We start from the raw sequence: 24,250 nt of genomic DNA on the forward strand, positions 1-24,250 counted from the left end.
GCCAGCCACTCCACAAGCCCTCACTTTGGCAAACAACCTCCGATGTGGTACCTTTTCAAATGCCTTCTGAAAGTCGAGATAAACTATGTCCATTGCCTTTCCCTCATCCACCCAATCATGCACTGCTTAATAGAACTCTAAAATATTTGTTAAACAGGAACTACCTTTGGTAAACTTATGCTGACTACCTTTAAATTGTTTATATTTATTTAATGGTTCCTCATCTGGTCCCGAATTAATGTCTCCAACACCTTCCCCACAACTGAAGTCAAACCACCAGACAGTCAGGTCAGGTTAGATCTGTGACCTACCACAGGTACCATGTAAACCTGTACTAACCTGTTCCATGGTCGGGTTGTCGGCGACTAAACTGTCTACCATACCAGGTTTTTTGGTGAGGAGGGTGTTTGGATATGGACACCCAGCAGGATTAAAAACAAAACCTGTCAAAGGGCGAAGGAGCTCCTTGTGAGCCAACGGCCATCCATATCTAGTGCCCAACTGTGTCTGCGGACGTCCTCCTGCAGTTGGGTTACTTTTTAGTAGGAGGTTGGTGGCAGGATTTGCACTCCGGCCACCGTAAAACTGTTCATTCCACAAAACATAAAAACGCAAAAAAAAAAATCTGAAAACCCACTCCGTGGGAGTACCTCCTGTTCAGCTTCCCTTCGCAGGGCAGCTCACCGGATGACGGGATTGGGGCAAAACCTTCGGGACCCCCAATCTTTGCTGATAGGAGGGAAACCACGGGGTAACATTCCCAGGTCAGATTGTGGGAGAGTGTGTCGGATTGGTGCTAAGGTGTCCACTAGACGGCAGTCACCTTGGGTTAACCTGAGGCGGTCCCTTCGGGTGGGTGCCTGGAATGTGCTATCCCAAAGAGAGGATGATCACCTTTCTCTGTTATCATCTGAGCTCAAGCGTTTGTACATCAGTATTGCAGCTCTCTCTGAGGTTCGGAGACCGGATTGCGTCGAGATAATGGTGGGTGGTTACACCTACTATTGGTCTGGTCGCTCTGATGGTTACCATACTCAAGGAGTTGCTGTAGCTGTGTCCAATAACCTGACCCCAATGATAATTGAGGTAACACCAGTCAACGAGCGTATTATGAGACGAAGGATTCGTCACTCCTTAGGTGTCATTTCCCTAGTCTCTGTCTATGCTCCGACTGAGGCGAGTGATCTCACCGTGAAGGAAGCACTCTACGCCACGCTTGAGTCTGTGGCTGATCAGTGCCCGAGACGAGATACACTTCTAGTCTTGGGGGATTTCAATGCATTGACTGGAACTGATAGGGATGGTTATGAGACATGTGTTGGTCCACATGGGCCAGGAATTATGAACCAGAATAGCACTAAGTTCCTTGACTGCAAGAAGTCATGGACTTAGAGTGGCTGGTTCATGGTTTCAGCGCCCACAAGCTCATCGCTGGACTTGGTATTCCAACCCTGGCGGTGTGGCAAAGGAGACTGACCGTGTCCTCGTTGATGGTCGCTGGAGGATGATCCAGAACTGCAGGGTCGACCGGAGTGCCCAGTTCCTCAATAATGACCACGGGCTTGTTGTAGCAACTCTAAAGCTGCACCTTAAATCTGGGAGAATGGTACCATCCCAGCCAAGGCTGGAAGTTGGCAAGCTCAAGGATGAGAGGGTAGCTGAGGAGTTTACGAACAGGCTGAGTGGACAGTTGGGGGTCTGGGTGCTTTGGGGGGTCCTGAAGAGTTGTGGAGTGCCTTCACGACCACCGTCCTTGATGCTGCCACTGGATGTCTTGGAGCTCACCGCAGGGCAAAGAAGAATTTTGTCTCTCAAGGGACACTGAATACCATTTACCAGAGTCACAGGGCCAGGCTGAATGGCAGAGCTCAGCTGTTCAGGGAGCTGAGGCATAAAACTGTACGTGCACTAAGCGTGGACAAAGAGGTCAATGTGCGAGGAATCTGTGAGGGGGTAGAGCATCACCTGTGGAGAGGTGATTCTCATTCCGTTTACAGGGGAATTGACGCATTGCTTTCATCCAATCCCATCCCTCAGAGCACTGCAGTTAGAGCAGAGAGTAGTAGTATCTTGACAGATGATCTGAAGTGAAGTCCCGCTGGGCCTGTTACTTTGAGCGGTTGTACCAGGCTGATCCAGCAGCTGTCCAGTTGGACGTCAGGGGTGTTAGAATACCTGTTGCTGACCCTCCAATCAACTGTGGTCCACCTTCGCTTGTGGAAATATGGGCTGCGGTGAACCGGTTGAAACGGTGTATAGCTCCAGGGATCTGTGGCATCTATGCTGAACTTCTCAAGGCTGGTGGAAATGCTGCACTCGTGTCGTTGCAGGGGCTTTGTTGTCTCTCTCTGGAAAGGGAAGGGTGATCGTCAAGACGGCAACAACTACCAAGGGGTGACGCTGCTCTCGGTGCCGGGCAAGGTCTTTACTCGGATAATTCTTGATAGGTTCACCACCATCTGCTTCAGTACCAGTGTCCAGAGCAGTCAGGCTTTACACCAAAGAGGTCAACAATTGACCGTATCCTTGCTCTTCGGGTCCTCACCGAACGCAGACGAGAGTTTCGGCAGGAGCTGCTTGCAGCCTATGTTGATCTCTGTAAAGCATTTGATTCAATGAATCGGGATGCCCTCTGGAGGATTCTTGGTCTTCGTGGGGTGCCACGAAAACTGATTGATCTGATGTCTGAACTCTACTCTGGTACTGAGAGTGCTGTGAAATGTGGTGGTACCATCTCTGACTTATTTCCAGTTGTTACTGGAGTTCGTCAGGGGTGTGTACTGGCCCCCACACTTTTCAGTACTTGTATGAACTGGATTCTAGTAAGGATGTCGGAGAGATCAAACTGCCGTGCATCGTTTGGGAATGTCAAGATCTCGGACCTTGATTTTGCAGATGATGCAGTCATCTTTGCGGAGACTTTAGATATCCTTTTGGGGGCCCTTGAGGTGCTGAATGAAGAGTCGAACCCGCTTGGATTACGGGTTTCTTGGGTCAAAACTAAGATCCAGTCTTTCAATGACATTTTGGATGCTGCTGTCCTGTCTGTGTCTGCTTGTGGTGAGGATGTTGAGGTCATGGAGAGATTCACTTAACTTGGCAGTGATATTCATGTCTCTGCTGGCTGTGTGTCAGAGGTCAATAGACATCTGGGTCAGGCCTGGGGAGTAATGGATTCACTGGATCATGGGGTGTGGCGCTGCCGGTAATTGTGCTGGAGGACGGAAGTCCGAGTCTTCAGGTCCTTGGTGCTTCAAGTCTTGCTCTGTGGATGCGAGACTTGGACTCTGACCAAGGATCTGAGACAGAGACTTAATTGCTTTGGCACCAGGTCTCTTCGGAGAATCCTTGGTTATCGCTGGTCAGATTTTGTGTCCAACGAGTGGTTGCTGAGAGAGACTCGGATGAGATTTGTTACCTGCATAGTCCGTGAGTGTCAGCTGCGGCTGTATGGACATGTGGCTCGTTTTCCTGACGCTGATCCTGCTCATCAGATTCTCTCAGCGAGGGAGTTTCCTGAGTGGAGGAGGCCAATGGGCCAACCACGTGCCTCGTGGTTGCAGCAGGTTGATCGGCATCTCAAGGAGATGGGGATGGGCCTGGCATCTGCCTGTGGGATGGCCATACGGAGGCCCCTGGAGTATCGGTGGAATGTGGACGCAGCGACGCGCTGGTCTGGCACATGCTCCCATTCCTGACCTGACCTGAAGTCAAACTAACAGGTCTATAGTTTCCCAATTCTTCTCTGGATCCTTTCTTAAATAATGATATTACATTTGCTATTCTCCAATCCTCTGGTACCTGTCCTGACTCCAGGGAACTATTGAAAATATCCGTTAACATCTCACTTACCTGCTCAGCCACCTCCATCAATACTCTTAGGTGCATATTATCTGGACCCTGAGCCTTCTCTTCTCTTAGATTTCCTTGCTGTTCCTTTACTTCCTCCACGCCAACCTAGATCTTCTGTAAAAGCACCTCCTTGATCGATACTCTCAGCTATTGGCAATTCTTCTGACTGTTCTTGTGTAAAAGTTCAAGCAAAATACCTGTTTAATAAGCCTGCCATCTCACTTTCATCACTAACCACTCTCCCGGTGCTATTCCTCAATTGGTCCACACTCGTCCTAACCTGTTCTTTTCCCCTGTACATAAAGAAAGCCTTTTTTTTTTTTTGTATACCTTGGTCGAGGCTCGTATGAGAGCTAACACACAACTCACAGCAAGGAGGCATGAGACAAGAGGGGCGGGAGTGGAAGGGACAAAACAGTGGGGAACAGACACATTAGGTGAACTGTGGAAGGGAGAGGGATGGGGATGGGACGGGGAACATGGCGAAGAGAAGATGGACATTTCAGGGACTTTCAGGAAGGAAAGCAGGAGAAATGAAGGAAGTGGGCTTGGGTGGATTATCGGGGGTAGAAAAGATCGAGGATTTGGATGGGGAAAGATAAGAGGTGGTGGTGAACAGCTGTTTTGAAAGCCTGGAGGGAAGAATGGGAAAGAATAGAGTGAGGAAGTTTATTCCAAAGACGGGAAAAAAGAGGAATGAAAGAGTGAAGATGAGCAGTGATTTTTGATTTTGGTAGTTTTACCAGAAGGGGGTTGTTGGCAGACCTTGAGCGCCCTGTGGAAATGTGGTGGGGACAAATCGCAGAGAGAGCAGGGGGGGCAAGGCTGGAGAGGAGTCGGTAGAAGACAGAAAGACCACCGACCAACCTGCGGTGATTGAGTGAGAGGCCCAAAGACTCAGCTTCATTGCGGGAGATGCCGATGATCTTAAATGCCCTGGTTTCGACAGCGTGAAGCCGAGAAAGGTGGGAGGCAGGAGCACCAGCCCAGAGGGGAGAGCAGTACTCCATCAGGCTATGGACAAAAGCTTTGTAAGTGGTCAGGAGCTCAAGAGGGCCGAGGAAGGACTTAGCACGACGGAGGATTCCCAGTCGGCGACTGGCTTTTGAGGCGAGGTTGGAAATGTGACTTTCCCAGGAAAGGTCATGGCAGATAGTGAGACCTAGAAGCTTGAAAGAAAAGACTTCTTCCAGAGGATTGTTGAGAAAGTGGATGGGGGGGTTTTGTAAACGGTCCTTTCGAAGAGACATAGTGAGAGTGTGAGATTTGTCTGGATTGAAAGACATGTTCCACGTGTTGGACCAGTTTGTGATTTTATCCAGATCTGCAGTGAGCGAAGAAGCTGCTGCTTGCCGGTCTGAGGGATGACAGATGGTACGGCAGAGGGTGGAGTCGTCGGCAAAGAGAAATAGAGGATTTTCCAGAGAGTCCGAGAGTTATTCTTGTTATTCCGTTTCTAGTCTGAGCCTTGTTATTCCGTTTAATATTCATAGCCATGTCCTTCTCATATTCTGTTTTGGCTTGCCAAGTTATTTTCGTTACTTGCCTCTGTTTACTCCGAAAGTGATATAAATGTAACTCCATTCCTGTAATTTTTAGACTAATAAATCCATTCTGCTTCTTCTTAATAGTGTTCCTTATCTAACTGCTCAACCACTTTGGTCTCTTTCTGCTTCTAGTTTTATACCTCATTGGAATGCACTTACTCTGCACTCGAAAAATTTGCTCCTTAAACATTTCCTATTTCTCTGATGCTGATTGTCCTATTGTTAGAGTCTCTCAATCTACATCACCCAATTCTCTTCTCATTCCCTCAATGTTTACCTTCCTGAAATCTAAAAGCCTCACTCGATTATCCTGAACTCTAACCCTTAACAGAATCTTTGCACACACAATGTTATAGTTGCTTGCTCCAAAATGCACCCCTACCTCTTCCACCTCCTCCACCATATTTTATATCAATGCAAACATAATCAACTCTCTTCAACTCTGAGTACATTGCTGTGCTATTTTCATGCCAAATCATGTGAAGATCTCCGAGAAATTCGAGAACCGGGCTGGCTTGTTTGCTATTCAAATGCAGGTATGCAAATCGTGATGTTTACATTCCATGTTGTGTTTGGTTCTCTCTTTCTTCATAATGTCATTGTAATTTAGAGGAAATGTGTACAAGCTCCTCCAAGAGCTGCAGACATGACAGGAAAATAGACATTTTCAGGTGAGCATGACTCAGGACCATATTGGAAGTTTGCAATTCATCCCTGTGTCTCACTAATTTCCATTCCCTGAATTAATGTTGCAGACACACTAAGTATTGAAATGAAGTGGGAAGGTTCTGGAATATCTTTGAACTTGGCTCCTCGGAAGCTTGCAGAGTAATATCACCTAAGGGCCAGTCTTGGGTGACATTACGCTGCCATTTTACAGTAATCTATTTACAAACTGGAACGGCACTCAGAAGAGTGTATACTTCTGCCAGCCTGAGCAGTTTAAGTTTTGTGTTCCACTAGTATGCTGGATCTACATCCAGACATTAAGGAAAATCGAATTGGCTTGTTCTTGTCACCTACCCAACTCATCCACATAGTTTTGTCATAATCCGTTCATAATTTATTGAAATATAGTGATCTATATCATTTTAGCACGATCATTAATGGTGAAGAATCACCTTGAAAATTCTAGGTTTTGGATCTTCACCAAAATCTAATAAATTCTTCCTTGTTACATACCTAACCTGCCCACCAAGTTTCATCTGAATCAGTCCACAATTTCACTGAAAAATAATCAGATCCGGATCCTGATTCGGATCTTCACCATAATCTAATAATTTCATCCTTGTTACATACCCAAGCTCTCCAAAAAATCTCCTCCAAATCTGTCCATAACTTTTTGAGATATTTTGTTAACAAACAAACAAATAGACAGACAGGGGTAAAAATGTAACCTCCATCCACCTTTGGTGGCGGAGGTAATCAATTTGCCATTGTCTTCTATTGAGGTACATTGTTTGAAATCATCTCTTTATCACATGTAAAAACCAGACTTTGTGTTGTCCCCTTCCTCTTCAATTGATGTATGCCTCCGACATGCCACTTCACTCTCACATATCCTACACTCTTCCAATCTACATTTCCTTCCGATCCCCACACTTCTCTTCCTTTTAACCTCTTCCTTTCCCCAATTTACTCCATGTCCCCAACTTCCCCTCCTCCCACAATCCCCACACCACCTTCCACCACCCATCCTGCATGAAAACATAAAGTATATTGTGGACTCCTACTATTTATTCTCAACAAAGATCTTTTTGTTTTTTCAAAGTACGATTAACATGATCAATCTACCTTGAAGATAACATGCAATAACAAATAATGGGGAGGCAAAAGGCAGTTATGAAAAATCCATCTTGAGTAACAACAGAGTAATAAAAATGTTATCAGAATGGGAAGAGGGATTAGGCACAAACAGAAGGAAAAAGAGGGATACAGCACAATGAAGAAAATAATTATCATTAAAATCCAATGATGTTATCATATTTTGTGACCAAAGAAAACAATTATGTCCTGACAAAGAATGGCTAAAAAAATAGTCGAGATTAAAAAACAATAACATCTATTCAAAGTATGAAGCGTAACCCCCACGCCTGCGGATGTCACATGTCCAGCAGTGGAATCCGCCACCGAGGGAGTTGGCAAAGCGGATAGACACAGGGATTGGGGTTATTCCTGTGGGATGAATGGGTGAAAAGAGAGCATTGGTCACACTCCCCCATCATACAAATCACAGCTGTTAATCAAACACATGATGAATGGCATTATACTCATCGGACTGGTGTGATACACGATGAGTGCTTGAGGGAGACTTCTGAGAAGTATAATATTGTTGTGGTTGACGAAATTCACAAACCACCATTCAGGTCCCTTAGGTGAGATATCTCGGTAAGTATATGTGTAGTTAGGCCCAAACCCGTTGTCTAGAGGGAATAGATGTCATTCATGCGGGCTGCGACTCTTCAGGATAGCCGTTTTTCTTTTACTATCTTTATTTTGGACCAGCCGCCATTATTACCACCACCAACCACGTCTCAACAGCCATCACACAACAACCACCAACCACAACGCCGCTTCACAACAACAACCACCAACCACAACGCAGCTTCACAACAACAACCACCAACCACAACGCCGCTTCACAACAACAACCACCAACCACAACGCCGCTTCACAACAACAACCACCAACCACAACGCCGCTTCACCACAACCGCCACGACCTTTACCGTCACAACTCGCCACCATCGCATCCACACCATCTCGCGCCACTCGTGGGCACCAATACTGGACTCGTGCAGGGCGCGCACCGAGCAGCGTATTCAAAAACATCACGGACTTTCCGCAGAAAACGGATCAAAAACGACTCACGCCCACTTTTGTTCCGTCCAATCGGAGAGCGTGGGCGATTTGGCCCCGCCTCCAGGGCGTTGGAGTGAGGACGCTATATGCAAATTCATGGATCAAAAAGCATTCACGCCCACTTTTCCTCGGTCCAATGGGGAGCCAGTTAGAGAGGTGAAGGGTCGGAGGCAAAGGGTCAAGGGTGAAAGAGCGAAGCCACGGGGCTTATATAAACGGCTGCGTTCGTCAGTAAAAGCAGTTGTGCGGAGTTCAAGAGAGTCGTCGGTGGGGCTGGAAAGAAGTGGGAGAAGTCAAGAGTGAAGAGTTGGGACGAGCCAAGAGCGGAGACGGAGAGGGCGAGTAGACGGAGCTGTGGAGAGGTGGCGGCGGCGAAGGCGGACGAGGGGGTGCTCGCGTCGGTGCCGGGAGCTGCAGAGGGAGAGGCCAGCAACGCGACAGAGGTCGAGGAGGAGACGCTCGCCGCGGGACCCGAGACAGGGTGATATCCTCCTTCCCCCGAGCATCAGCAACCCCCTCCTGTTTCCCCCCGCGCTGAGATAGTGCGACAAAGGGGGCCCCTTTCCCACCCCCTACCAGACACTGTCCGCGAGGCCCGCAGAGTTGAGGCACCACCGCCACTTCGCGTCTCATCATCAGACGGGTAGGCCCGACCCGGTCTCGGCCCCAGGCCCGCCTCATCCTTGAGGGTGGTTCTTTTTCTTTTGTTTTGGGTACATGTGTTGTCGGCGCCGTCTGTGAAGTAAAATTGTATAAGTGTTGCCGAGTGCTCGCGTAGTCGGTAATAGATCTGCATTGTTGCATTTGCTTTTTGTGTAATATTGCATTGTCTTCTTCTTTTACATGTGCTTTTGGTGGAATTGTATATGTGTGCTTTCCGTTCATCGCGAAATAAATGTGCTTATTGTTGAACTGTTTCCCACTTCGCTTCGTCTTTTCTTTCATTGAATCTCCATCTTGCTTCACGTAAAGGGTTGGTCGTGGGCTAAAACGCCCGATAATTAATTGAACCGTCGAGGCCGACGAATAACACCGCTCGGTTATCCCGATAGTACAGAACGGGTCGCTTAAAGTGGCCCGTGTCCGAAGTCGACCTGCGGCGAGGTGCGATCGCCCGGTCTACCCTCCGTGTGGGTAATTAGGTAGGTCGAATTTGGCGAGCAACCCTATCCCACGCGGGGGCCGATTGGCACGATCGTGGTGAGACCGAAAGGTCCACCCGTGACTAGTTCCCGGCGTTAGTCCGAGAGGGTCACGACTGGATTGTCCGTCCGGTGGGCGACGTGCCGCGATTTGAGTTACGTGGCCGTTCGCACACCGGCGGGCGCGAATCCGCAACAATATCATGGGAAAAGAGTGAAAGGCAAATGGTCAACATTCATGAAAGGGATGGGGTTGGGTGACATCACGGTGATCTTAAATACAGACGACACTGAAGCCTTCTCATGACGATTTCTCAGATGCAAAATGATTGAATTTGGCATGAACATTTTGTTAAATGGTTTACCGAACATAGGTGTGCAGCCTCACTCAATTTCAGATGGTGCTCTACTCTCCCCAGAGACCTTCTTTGTTTGTACGCAGCAAAAGGCTGCAGGGTAGCATCATTGGCTGAGTGTGCTGCTGATACAATGCCCTCTGCAGGTTAGGTCGGGCAGGAATTTGTGCTTTGTAAAGGGTGTCGGCGATATCTCGCCCACTCTTCACGAAGGACAGCATGGGATCTTTCACATCCATCAACCAATGCCGGTAAACGGGACTCCCTTGGACTTTATTTTGGCTGCGAAGTGCCCACACCGATTAATTTTCTTTTTCTTAAAATTCACTGTCAAATTATATTTCATATTTTAAAAAGCCAGAGAACATTATGATGAACAGTGGTGGTCTGTTTATCTGGGATAAAGCAAACTCGACCTGAGGTTAACTTTAGGTCACTCTGTAAGACTCGCAAGAAGAATCTGAGTTTCCTGAGTCAGCAAGTCAGTAAACATCATCTTGTAAATCTCAAGCTGAACTCTCCAACCAGTTTCCTTCCTCAAAGTTATGGTCATGCTCCATCAAGTCAGTCTTTGTGTATGCTCCCCCGATATGCTCTTGCACACCCGATATCATATATCTGTGGACTCTGCCTGAGTTAACTGTCAGGTCAGGTCAGGTATGGGAGCATGCGCCAGAGCAGCGCGTCGCTGCGTCCACTTTCCGCCGGTACTCCAGGGGCCTCCGTCTGGCCATCCCCCAGGCAGATGCCTGGCCCATCTCAATCTCCTTGAGATGCTGATCAACCTGCTGCAACCACGAGGCACGTCGTCGGCCCATTGGCCTCCTCCACTCAGGAGACTCCCTCGCTGAGAGAATCTGGTGAGCAGGATCAGTATCAGGAAAATGAGCCACATGTCCATACAGCCGCAGCTGACGCTCACAGACTATGCAGGTAACACATCTCATTTGAGTCTCTCTTAGCAACCATGCGTTGGACACAAAGTCTGACCAGTGATAGCCAAGGATTCTCTGAAGAGACCTGGTGCCAAAGGAATTAAGTCTCCCTCTCAGATCCTTGCTCAGAGTCCAAGTCTCGCATCCATAGAGCAAGACTGGGATGGAAGCACCAAGGACCTAAAGACTCGGACTTTCGTCCTCCCGCACAGGTACCGGCAGCGCCACACCCCATTATTCGGTGAATCCATGACTCCCCAGGCCCGACCCAGACATCTATTGACCTCTGACTCTCAGCCAGCAGAGACATGAATATCACTGCCAAGGTAAGTGAATCTCTCCACGACTTCAACATGCTCACCATAAACAGACACAGACAGGACAGCAGCATCCAAGATGTAATTGAAAGCCTGGATCTTAGTTTTGACCCAGGAAACCCGTAATCCCAGTGGTTCCGACTCCTCATTCAGCACCCCGAGAGCCCCCAAAGGGATATCTAAAGTTTCCGCAAAGATGACTGCATCATCTGTGAAATCAAGGTCAGAGATCTTGACATTCCCAAACGATGCACCGCAGCTTGATCTCTCTGCCATCCTCCCTAGAATCCAGTTCATACAAGTGTTGAAAAGTGTGGGGGCCAGTATACACCCCTGACGAACTCCAGTAATAACTGGAAATTAGTCAGAGATGATACCACCACATCTCACAGCACTCTCAGTACCAGAGTAGAGTTCAGACATCAGATTGATCAGTTTTAGTGGCACCCTACGAAGACCTAGATCCTCCAGAGGGCATCCCGATTCACTGAATCGAACGCTTTACAGAGATCAACATGGGCTGCAAGCAGCCCCTGCCGAAACTCTCGTCTGCGTTTTGTGAGGGCCCGAAGAGCAAGGATCCGGTTAATTGTTGACCTCTTTGGTGTAAAGCCTCACTGCTCTGGACGCTGGTGCTCAAGCAGATGGTGGCAAACCCGATCAAGAATTATCTGAGCAAAGATCTTAACCGGCACTGAGAGAAGTGTCACCACTCGGTAGTTGTTGCAGTCTTGGCGATCACACTTCCCTTTCCAGAGAGGGACAACAAGGCCCCTCTTCCAGTAAGTTGGGATGATTCCTGTGTTCCAGGCAGAGCACAGAACTGCATGCAACAACACGAGTGCAGCAATTCCATCAGCCTTGAGAAGTTCAGCATGGATGCCACAGATCCCTGGAGCTTTACCCCATTTCAACCAGTTCACCGTAGCCTGTGTTTCCACAAACGAAGGTGGACCACAGTTGAGTGGAGGGTCACCAACAGATATTGTAACACCCCTGATGTCCAACTCGACCGCTGGTGGATCAGCCTGGTACAACCGCTCAAATTAACCAGCCCAGCGGGCCTTCACTTCGGACTCCTCTGTCAAGAGCCTACCACCCTCTGCTCTCACTGCAGTACACCGAGGGATGGGCTTGGATGAACACAATGCGTGAATTCCCCTGTAAGCAGGACGAGAATCACCTGACCAGAGGTGATGCTCCACCCCCTCACAAATTCCTTGCACATAGGCCTCCTTGTCTACCCTTAGCGCACGTACAGTTTTACGCCTTAGCTCCCTGAACAGCTCAGCTCTGCCATTCAGCTTGGCCTTGTGACTCGGGTCAATGGTATCCAGTGTCCCTTGAGAGACAAAATTCTTATTTGCCCTACGGTAAGTTCCAAGACATCCACCGGCAACATCAAGGACAGTGGTCTTGAAGGCACTCCACAACTCTTCAGGACCTGCCAAAACACCCAGACTCCTCAAATCTCGACTCAGCTTGTTCGCAAACTCCTCAGTTACCCTCTCATCCTTGAGCTTGCCAACATCCAGCCTAGGCTGGGATGGTACCATTCTCCTGGATTTAAGGTGCAACTTCAGAGTTGCTACAACAAACCAGTGGTTAGTATAGAGGAAGTGAGCACTCCGGTAGACCCTGCAGTTCTGGATAATCTTCCAGCGACCGTCAACGAGGACATGGTCCATCTCCTTTGCCACACCGCCAGCGTTGGAATACCAAGTCCAGCGATGAGCTTGGTGCTGAAACCATAAACTGGCCACCCTTTGTCCATGACTTCTTGCAAAGTCAAGGAACCTCGTGCTATTCTGGTTCATAGTTCCTTACCCATTGGGACCAACACACATCTCATAACCATCCCTATCAGTTCCAGTCGATGCATTGAAATCCCCTAAGACTGGAAGTGTATCTCTTCCGGGGCACTGATCAACCACAGACTCAAGCGTGGCATCGAATGCATCCTTCACGGTGAGATCACTCACCTCAGTCGGAGCATAAACAGAGACCAGGGAAATGACACCTCAGGAGTGACGAATCCTTGGTCTCATAATACGCTCATTGACTGGTGTTACCTCGATTATCATTGGAGTCAGCTTATTGGACACAGCTGCAGCAACTCCTTGGGAATGATAACCATCAGAGCGACCAGACCAATAGTCGGTGTAACCACCCACCATGATCTCGCCACAATCCGGTCTCCGAACCTCAGAGAGTGCTGCAATACCGATGTCCAAATGCTTGAGCTCAGATGATAACAGACAGGTGATCATCCTCTCTTCAGGATAGAACATTTCAGGCACCCACCCAAAGGGATCGCCTCAGCTTAACCCAAGGAGCCCGCCGTCTGGTGGACAACACCTCAGCACCACTCCGACACACTCTCCCGCAATCTGACCCGGGAATGTTACCCCATGGTTTCCCTCCTATCATCAAAGATTGGCAGTTCCGAAGGCTTTGCCCCAATCCCATCATCCGGTGAGCTGCCCTGCGAAGGGAAGCTGCACAGGAGGTACTCCCATGGAGTGGGTTTTCAGATTTCTTTGTGTTTTGCCGAATGAAGGGTTTTACGGTGGCTGGAGTGCAAGTCCTTCCACCAACCTCCTAATAAGAAGTAATCCAACTGCAGGAGGACGTCCGCAGATACAGTTGGGCACTAGATATGGATGGACGTTGGCTCACAAGGAGCTCCTCCGCCCTTTGACAGGTTTTGTTTTTAATCCTACTGGGTATCCATATCCAAACACCCTCCTCACCAAAAAACCTGGTGGGGGAGATGATTTAGTCGCCGACAACCCGACCATGGATCAGGTTAGTACAGGTTTACATGATACCTGTGGAAAGTCACAGATCTAATCAGGCCTGACCTGACTGGCCTGAGTAAACTGTGTTTACTTCTAAATATCATGTATCCAACCTATCCCAATCTGTCCCCCATTGTAATCCATCATATCTGTCCCACTGTCAACTCAATTTTGTGTCCTCACAGGAGAAGAGAGAAAAAAGTTCTGTCCTGCCCCGGGACTACTTTGAGGATGGGCTAGTTTATGTTCAATTACAAGCAAGTTCAGGGAAGCCATCATGGCTGCCATTTTCAAGTATTTCCTGTTTTCAAACTGCCTGATCTTTGAGTATCAGTTTGAATTCTGATCCTGCCACTCAACTCTGGACATGCTGCTTCTGCTCTCCCAAAGAATGAATAGCGACCCCTCAATACCTCTGAAGACCGAATATTCAAAGCTCTAAAACTTAAATTGGTGTACTACAGCAAGTTTAGTGGCAGTGTTGCTGCTAGTATAGATCAGCAAGGAGTTCTGATAAAGCCACCTGTGTTCCAAAATTATTGATCAATTAGTTCTCAAAATGGAATTATTTTCTCACTCCTCAAGACTAATGTCAATGTTTTGGAAAGCCTGTTCTCAGTTGGTTTATCAGGATGTGAGTGTGAGGATGAAATGAATCCTGATGTTTCTACGAGGGAGTACCAGTTATGTGATACCAAAATATCATTGTTCAGCATCTGGCAAAATTTATACCATGGTGCATCCTCGTTTAAATGGCAGAGGTCATGCAGCAAAATGCATGATCAATCTTGGAAATGACAATATCAGACACTGCTTTCAGGAACCCACCAAGTTTCTCAAACATCTTCTGTGTCGTTTGTTCCTCTTTCTCAACGAGCACTCGATGTTCATCAAGCATCAGCACATTTATAGAGAGCCAGCGAGAGGACATCCAAAGTGGGTGGTCTGTGTTGGATGAGAAAGAAAAGACAGAGGAACAAAATTGGAAGGTGATATAATTTGAGGATAGAGCATGGATTGAAAATATTCTCTGAAATTTGTATCTCATTGAGAAAAACATTTAAATTGAGCTGTTAAAAACATTTTGACAATTAAGTTTTGGAATCATCTTCACACTTTACCAGGAAAACAACCTCACCATGTGGGATCAGTGGATCTGGCGGTGTTATGGTTCTCCATCCAGCCTTCTTGAACATGTCAATCTGCAATAATAAGTGACGGACAGAGATGGTTTTGTCGCTGCTCCATACTCTCTGGAACATCCTTGAAATCATACACAGGATCTCTAATCTTACCTGATTGCAAGGTCTGTCAGGGTTTGAAATCACCAACCCTGGTCCAATGATGTTGAAGGTAGCATCGATGTGCATTGGGTTTGGGTCACGGAAGGACACTTTATGCACGCGGAACCGTGGCCCAAGGTGTCGTCGCATCCACTCGATCCCGGAGTTGTTTGTTACCTGTAACCAATGATAAATGTATGATACAAATCCTACATCTAGCGAAATGGTGCCAAGCTTTATTACTTCTGACATTCACTGTTGGGATGCTGGTAATGAGAAGGAAATGATTGACAAATGAGGAATACATTATCAATATGAATGGCGATGTAATAAAAGCAATTACGTCATCATACCTGGCTTCTTTGCACAAATATATCCCTTCCGGCTCGAATGAAATCTGCCGCGTCAAAGCAGGGCTCGTGTTCCGTTGTAACGAAGTGGCCTTTTGCAACGAGTGCATTCCTATCCTCGACGGAGAACACGGGATAGTCCTTAGGTGGAGTGTAGGAGAAAGACTAAATGTCTCGGTGGCTGAGAAATGCATGGAGACACAAACAAGCTTAAATGTGTGAAACATTAAAACTAGGATAATTATACAGTACAGCGATTTCTTTTTTGCAGATTCTATGCTGATGAATATGAATAAAACCACAGTCTCTGGGGTGGAGAAGGATTGGACGGAGCAAAAGCAGATACTCATAACGACAGGACCATTAGCTTACTTCCAATATTACTTCATTGACAACAAGTCATTCATTTTCTCCAATGGCATGATCGCAGATGATCATCAGATTGGATACAGATCAGGCCAGTTCACGCTGGACATGCTGCTCTCCAAACAAGGGATGGTGGCCCTTGATCTCAGGCATTTGACACAGTCTAGCTCCCCGTTTTGCTCTCCAAACACAGCCTACGGCATCCAAGGCCACCTTTCTCATCGTTTGCTGACTCCCTCTACTCTCAAAGTCAGTGTGTGGCTCTCAAGAGGATCATCTCATCTCCTATCCCTGTCGAAGCTGGAGTGCTCCAAGGCTATGTCTTGGGCCCAGTCCTGTTCTTATCTTCATCAACTTTGTTTCCAATACTCTGGACAATCCTTCTTATCTTTTTGCTGATTACTCCATCCTCTGCCAAAGGTTCCCCCATTCCTCATATAGGCAGCCATCAGTCTCTTCCCTCTGTAGAGCTTCATAAAATCAGGAGTTGGTCCAACACTTTTTGAACATGTCTTTCAATGGCATGTGTAGTGACTCATTCATTTTTCTTTGTATTGTTGCTAAAATTTGAAATAAAGCAATCATGTGAACACTAGCAATTTCTCACTGGAGTCTTTCCAGAGAGCCGATAGGCGTCGAGAACACTGTGAGGTTCACTTCATGGAAGCTCGTTATTTCAACACGTGAGAAGCTCGTGCATTTTTTTCTTCTTCTCTTTTTTCCTTTTAAGCCTTTTCTTATTCATGAGTCACTCAACACGTCAATATTTAATAGTGACTTTTGTTCTACATCATCAAGACAATTGAGCGAAGTGGATTTTGTTTGCTTGGTTGGATGACCACGATGATAATGAATGAGTCTCCTCTTCTGCTTGCCATTTTTGACGCCCTTTTGAAGCCGCGGTGGCTCAGCACCAAGGGACCTTTGTTCTTCACCAACTGTTGGAGAGATGACGGAAGGATTGGTCATCGACCGGACTTCATTTGCAATGATTCATTGTGTTTTGAATGCAAGTGAGATTCCTTTTGTTCTGGTTGAAACACCATCATCAGAACCAATGCACTCAGGGGAATTGTCACCTCAGGCATAATGGTTAGAGCATCCACTCTGAGTATGGGTGGTTGGTGGTTTGAACCCAGGCTGAGTCATACCAAAGACTTTCCAAATGGTACGTGCTGTTTCCTTGTTTGATGTTCAGCATTTAAAGGGATAGAGCAGGGACAAACAACCATAGGTTGGTCACCATTTCTGAGGCATAGATGGGCATAATCGCTTATTCCTGCATTGAAGTTCCTTTTGAGGAACTGTCTTTCTCACTGTCTTTCTCCTTCTCACTGTCTCACTGCCATATTCGCACTGTCTTTCTGAGAGGACAATCTGGGAATTCTTCCATCTACTTCCTTAACAAACCTCTTGAAGAAGTTCAGTTACTCAAACCTTTGGGCCTTACCTTCAGCCACCATATTTCTTGGACAAAGCACAAATTCAAGTTGGCATCTGAAGCATGCTGTCGATTGGGCATCCAAGTCTTTCCTTGGGTCACCTGAAATTTGATCAACTTCAAGGCTTTCATTTTAGCTGGGATGGAGTATTACTATCCCCTTTTTGTTGGCTCCCCTGCCTCACACCTTGTTTCCATGGAAAGCAAGGCCCTCAGTCATTGGAATCTCCTGCGATGAAGCTGAATCTCTGGGGCTATTACTCTGATATCAAAGAAAGTTTGGTGCCCTCTTTGTTTTCTATTATCTCCTTTCTGGTCTTGCACCCTCTGCCCTTTCTGTGCTTTGTCATCCCCAGGTTTCTGCCAATAACCCACTGCAGGTGGTCTGCCAATAACCCACTTCTGGTGAAACTCCCAAAATCCAGGTTCACTGCTCACCTCCACTCATTTGTTCCTCTTTTGTCTCACCTGTGGAACATCTCAATGGTGAGATTCACTTTAAAAAATTTTAACACACTCTTGTATCCGGATCAGGATTCAGATCTTCACCAAAAAATAGAATCCATTTGTCCTTGTCACACACCCAACTGGTCCACCAAATTTATTCCAAATCCATCCCTAATTTTTTGAGATATCGTGCTGTACTCTGTATTGTTTTTAACCGTATCCCTCAATGGTGAAGTATCTCTTAAAAATTTGAGTATCCATATCCAGGTCTTCACCAAAATATAATCATTTCATTCTTGTCACACTCTCAACATGTCCACCAGGTTTTGTCTGAATCTGTCCAAAACTTTTTGAGATATCCTGCTCACAGACAGACAAACAAACAGACCGGGGTGAAAACACAACCGCCGTCCACCTTCGGTGGTGGAGGTCATAAGGCAATCAAAAATAGCAGGTTCCTTGGACAGGAAGATCATTGAGCTGGTAGTTACTTCCACCACTTAAAGTGGATTGAGGTTATGTTTTCACCCCCTTTCTGTTTGTTTGTCTGTCTGTCTGTGATCAGGATATCTCAAAAAAGTTGTGGACAGATTCGGACGAAACTTGGTGGAAAGGTTGGGTGTGTGACAGGGACAAATTGATTCTATGTTACTGAAGATCTTGATCCGAATGCAGAAATGATAATTTTTTAAATGATTTTTCACTCTTGAGAGACAATGCCACAACGATATATTGAAAGATATCTCAAAAAGTTGTGGACGGATTATATCAAAACTTGGTGGATGCGTTGGGGAGGTGACAAGACCAAGCCGGTTAAATATGGTTCAAGTGCAGATGCAGATCCGGCCTATAAATGGAAACACAAAACGTAAACTGTTCAACCTGGTGGAGGTATATGTGTTCTACTGAGTGCCGTTCTAGTTACATATGTGATATAAATGAAGCAGCTAATTGTGTTTAAAAACAGAGGACAATAGCATGTCAGACTGGTGGAAAATGTGAGACTCCTCACAACTTGATGAAAAACAATTGTTCCATAAGCTTCACCATCCTGGGGTGTGTTCCTTTAGCAAGTAGCTTGCTGTCGCTTCCCAACCCAGCCATTCCGTATCAACCACTTTGCAAGTCACATGCCGAGCCACTTGGAAAGAGAAGCAAGCAATTAAGAGAGGTGCCTCGTTTAAGTTTGTGATGTTCGTAAAAATAGCTGCCAAAGTCAGATTCAAAATGATACAACAACCAATGAAATGTTCAGAAGCATACCCTTGTTACGCAGAGCTGGATTAACCTTTTGTGGTGCTGGTGCTAAACAAATTTGGGGAACCATTGCAAAAGAGAGATCAACACAGAAGTAATCCTTGACACAGCACACAGCTGTATATGTGTTATTTACAGTATTTACAAGTTTAAGTTGCAGATTGAGGTGGCTGCTACTAGGGTACTAGCAATGACAGCCCGAGGACAGAAGGCTATTTCTCAAATATTTTTTCATCATTTGTGTTCATAATTATCCAGTTGTCCTATAAACTAACTATAACTCTCTATAACTATAACTAAAACTATAACTCTCCTATAAACTGCCCTGAGTGTGTGATTCTTGAACTGGAACGTCTGCCCTTAAAAGTGTGAACTGTGGTTACATCATGTGCCAGAAAATTGTAATATGTTTTTTATCAATTCAAATACAAAGTTTGTTTTTTAAAGGTGGCATTAAATTATTTGCATATTCTTTATTGAAATGTATTGCGATGTGGACACTTATAAAAATTGAAATGAATTTTTAAAAAAATTGGTCGTGATGGGCCCCTTCTGACCATGGGCCTGGTGCCGAGGCACCATTGTTAAGCTGGCACTATTGTTTACTGGACTTGTAATATTAGCAAAATGTGCATTTCATGCTTTCATTGTTACTTCTACTTTTTATCCTAATTCTTCAAGATCTACAAACATGCACAGTGGAAGGTCCATAGATAAACTTGGCCTAACTCTCCTTCTAACTCCCCATTTCTTTATCTTTCTTTCCGTCTTCCTCGTACTCTGTAGCCGCGACTACCAGAATAAATTAGTTTGAGGAAGTTGCCATGAACAGGCTCGAGCAAAATTGAAAACGAAGACCCAGACAGCATTTGCTTGAGCACCATGAGAGTACTGTTTACACGGAAACCACCGTGTTGTTAAGCAGTGCCGAGCACTCTGTTCTGTTGAAGTGCTTGCTTGAGTGCTTTGAATGAAGCAAGCTGTTTCCGAATAGAACTCAACCCTGATCGAGAAATAAAGAACTTGCAGTTCTCATGCTTGAAGAGGGACAACTGAGCATGTACTCTGATGCCGCTGACAAAGATCTTATCAGAGATTATGGAGCCAAACATTTTTTGAATATTAAAACTTCAAGAAAAGTTTGTGAAAATAATAAGATTAGTTTATAACTTCAGTCTTTTTGGGGGAGGATTTCTTAATTACACAACCAAGGATCATGGAAGAGTAACATGACAGGGCAAAAAGGAAATGCAAAAAGGAAGACAACAGGTGGATGCAACAAGCAAAGGAATAACATTGATAAACTAGAATGGCACTCGGAAACTAGAATGGCACTCGGTAGGCACTCCACCAAGCTGAACTTTTTACGTTTTGTATCCCACTGATAGACCGGACCTGAGGAGATCGTGTCTCGGCATGAAGCAACCTGAATATTTTATAAGAACATAAGCATTGGCAGGCATTGTAGATTGTCCTGATTCCTTTTATAACCAGCAGCTTTGGAGGATGTTGCTAAGAGATTATGGAAGAAAATTCGTGAATAAGCAAACAGATGCAGGAGATATTTTCTCTCCATTGATTCTTAATGAGAAAGTTGAATTGCTTAAGGAAGCGATTGAAGCAAACTCAAGGTGAGACCAATGCAACGTTGTCCTATTCCTGGCAATCTAAAATTGTCCTGGCAATGGAGAAATATTTGTGAAAATTTCATCAATGAGAGGTTTAGGACCCTGGGTGAAGTGAGCACACATGTGTGATGAAGATGTTTAACTTCCTGCCTGAATTTGAGGGAAGGACTTCTTGGTTCCAAAAAAAATAAATCGCCAAGTGAGGTGAAAGTGGTTGGAAATGGTGACTTTAAAATGAGTCACCTGGTTTGCAATAATTACAGTATTGATGAGTGTGCCAAGCCAAGAGAAGCCAAAAGCAGAATCATGCCTTATCATAGAGTTCATCCTGCATGAGGGGTTTTGGTGCAGTTGTCCAACGAGCACCACGGCGGAAGTACTCGCGAAGCAGTGGGCGGAAAGCACGGTACTCAAAGAAGCGTGAGCGCCATGCCATTGGGGCCTCGATGATCTCATCGCCAACCACAAGCAAGATGTCTCGAGGCATAGCAGCATAGAGGCCTGCAGAACAGAGATGACATTGTCCAAATTATCAACTATTATAAAATTATAATGAGTCCCTCACTGCATTATTGCTTAAACTAGCCAAACGGGGTTTTCACAAGGTTGACAACTGTTCACCTGTTCTTGCACTGGGAAGCAATATCCATTGAGGAAATCTCTTCTTTTGCATGTGAGTTATAAAGGAAACATGTCAATCCATTATGATATGTGTCTTGCGTTTTGCTGTTCTGTTTGTCGAATACTATTTATCAAACCTCACCTGATTTGTTCAAAATACACTTACGACTTCTATATGTACCACTCATTGCTTCTGTTTTTTATTTTTTAATCACCAGTGGACTTGAAGTCAGGTGTGCTGTAGGGCTTGCTCCAGTCTATGATGTCAGGACGGCGAACCGTCACTCCCTCACCCTCAAGCACGTGACAGAGTTCAGAGATCTGAGCAACTGCAAGCTTTAAATGTTCTTTTGGGAATGGTTTTCCACCATTCTCTTTGAAGAAGTTCCAGTAGTTCTGAGAGGTATTTGCCTCGGGAGACAGATGAAGTCATAGGAACGTTAGATGAAGCAGAGGGGGTTAAAATAAGGTGATACAAATATCATGTAAGTGACCGTATTTTATCATCATCAAACCACAAGCTGATTTTGAAATGCAGTTTGGTACTTGTGAATCCGTTGAGCTTACCTTCACCTCGACAGTAAATGGTGGCACACAGGCATTTTCTGCACACCCCACAATCACCTCCTCAAGGGGGTCCCATTCTGTGTAGGAGTTGACTGGACACAGCTCACTATGTTCCTCACTCTCTGCATGAGCACTTGTGATGGAAGAAAACAAAACGTTTATTTTACATTTACAGATTTGGTTTACCCCTGTACGTATTGATTGTTACAGACAGGTAGATACTCAAACCTATGTATCTTCTTGGCTTTGGAGAAAATATATGGCACCGTTATACTCTGTTGGAGATGTAAAACGACTGTAGTTGTCGACATGGACATTTTTCCAAGAAAACTTTAAAGTATTGGGAAGTTATTTTCAAGGTATTCCCTTGCTACACATACAGTATATACTTGTGCCGTTGAGGTGGTCGTGCCTTGATACCACTTGCATAGAAATCGTGGGGACGGGTGTGCATCTTCGACATCTTCTATGTTCATAAACTTAATTCCATGGAGATGTTCTTTCAGCAATCCAGAGAGATGAAAATCACAAGGTGACAATCTGGAGTGTATAGGGAATGATTTTTAACTTCTCAACCCATTATCGCAAGATTACCTACACCCTTTGAAGTCTGGTAGAGTTGAGGTCTAAACTTAGTACTAAACTTATTGAATCCCAGAGTAAAAAGTAATTGATCATTTCCTCAACTCCAACATTTACATCCAGCTCTTCTGTAACAGTTCACTTATCGTTATTTGTTGGTTCTCAAAAAATGTATATAATTCAGCGTTTTTTGATGTTTGAGTGACAGCAGTTGGTTGCACATGAAAATGTTCAAGATCACTCACTGAGCTATTTTTTTAATGCACTGTCCAATTTCAAATGAATGCACAACTAACTGTGAAAGATGTGCATCATCAAAATGTGTATCACTGAAATGTTCACGATGCACTTCCATTCCACAGTACACATAACTTTGTTTCCACCATCTTCGGGGTTTTCCTCCTCCCCCCCCACCCATAATTATTCTGACTCATTGTTGTCACTCCTGATATAACTCGCTCCAGGTAGACAATATCTTTGTACAAAATTTCAGCATTTAACTATTGTTACCCCACGCATGCGAAGTGAAAAGCGGAGTTATAAGCAATTGGTTCACTTCTGTCTGTCTGTCTACAAACGTCAGTTTATGATTGAGGAACAGCTTCATTTTAATTGATTGTTGTATTTTGAACATGAATCGGAAAACAAACATGTAGTTTTGCACTACTATGGCGCTGAATTTTTCCTGATCGTCCATGCACAGAGAAGTGAGATTATATGTATATGTATGTATATATATATATATATATATATATATATATATATATATATATATATATATATATATTTTTTTTTTTTTTTTTTTTTTTTTTTTTAAACTCTGCCTCACAGTGAAACCAAATTGAAAATCATTCCAAACAGGAAATTTACTGTTTTTAAAGATGTCATAAAGGACACAAACAACAGGCACAAATACCTAATGTAACGTGTTAAATAAGGTAGTGTAAAAGAAGCTGCATCAACGGTGGTAAACTTCCCCATTTTATTTTTCCACAGCTTTTTAAAATTATATTTTATTTCAATTGAATTATAGATTTGAACACTCGAACCCAAATCGCCTTTTGAAACTTTTTCAAAGTCCTGCTGTTTTGCTGTCCTTCGACAAAATATTACGAATTTTATATCATCACAACCAATCAAATTTTCCGCTCGCAGACCCCTCCTTGTGTATGTTTCTCAAGACTGCACAGGTAAGCTGTTCAGTGAACTCTCCAGCCTTGATTTTCAACACGTTTCTACAAGAAATAAAGTCCATATCAACCTTGAGCTATCCTCATAGATTTGTGACTTATCTGAATGGCTCCACTGACCATCCAACAATTATAATTATTTAACTTAACAGAACAAGAACTATCATTGGCATCACCGAGTTTGACATTGTGGTTTGCATATGAGGTACGGTGATTACAAAAGTCATTGTAATGATGATTAATATTTTTTTCCTTGTATTACCTGTAATCTTTTTTTCTCTCAATGAACATGTCAAGCTCGCTCTCGACATCAGGGCCCATTTCGGACTGGGTGGACGTTTGGTGAGGCGGGGCGATGGAAGCAAGCCGACGTATGGCAGAAATGTGGGAATTTTGATTGATGAAAAAGCCACCCCTGGGTGCAAATGAGAAGGGATGATATTGTGGCGGATTCAGGTGATGAGCTCCTTGGGTGAGTGAGCAGAGGAAGCGATGACGGGAAGTGGTTGAGATGTGTTGCTGCAGCAGTGCAGACAGGGATGAGGAAGATGGCAGGAATTATAATTACTTATTAATCAGGTTATATTTTATGTTTATGTCTGTCTGCTATGTATACCATGTCAGGCTGAAACAGATCTCAGGGACTGGTTGGTTCTCAGCTGTTATCAATATGTTGGATGTTCTACATTCATGTCTTCAATCTTTAT

The 24,250-nt window shown here is 45.1% G+C and overlaps 1 protein-coding gene across 2 annotated transcripts in view; it reads right to left on the reverse strand.

Moving 5' to 3' along the window:
• Positions 1-7,116: 7,116 nt before the first annotated feature.
• Positions 7,117-24,250, reverse strand: part of LOC147010488 (glycine amidinotransferase, mitochondrial-like) — a 38,741-nt gene continuing 21,607 nt past the window's right edge. For both annotated transcript variants that reach the window (XM_085860250.1, XM_085860251.1), the window contains exons 3-11: positions 23,806-24,062; positions 21,772-21,904; positions 21,420-21,615; positions 20,894-21,084; positions 15,448-15,585; positions 15,107-15,271; positions 14,950-15,013; positions 14,640-14,756; positions 7,117-7,574 (exon numbers count right to left, since the gene is read on the reverse strand). In XM_085860250.1, the coding sequence (XP_085716376.1) occupies positions 7,462-7,574; positions 14,640-14,756; positions 14,950-15,013; positions 15,107-15,271; positions 15,448-15,585; positions 20,894-21,084; positions 21,420-21,615; positions 21,772-21,904; positions 23,806-24,062 (1,374 nt within the window). In that variant the 3' untranslated portion in view covers positions 7,117-7,461. The remainder of the gene's footprint in view (positions 7,575-14,639; positions 14,757-14,949; positions 15,014-15,106; positions 15,272-15,447; positions 15,586-20,893; positions 21,085-21,419; positions 21,616-21,771; positions 21,905-23,805; positions 24,063-24,250) is intronic.

This window comes from Eptatretus burgeri, chromosome 16 (assembly GCF_056783735.1).
Source record: "Eptatretus burgeri isolate ZD-2024b chromosome 16, Ebu_testis_v1, whole genome shotgun sequence".
Classification (NCBI taxonomy): Eukaryota; Metazoa; Chordata; class Myxini; order Myxiniformes; family Myxinidae; genus Eptatretus; species Eptatretus burgeri.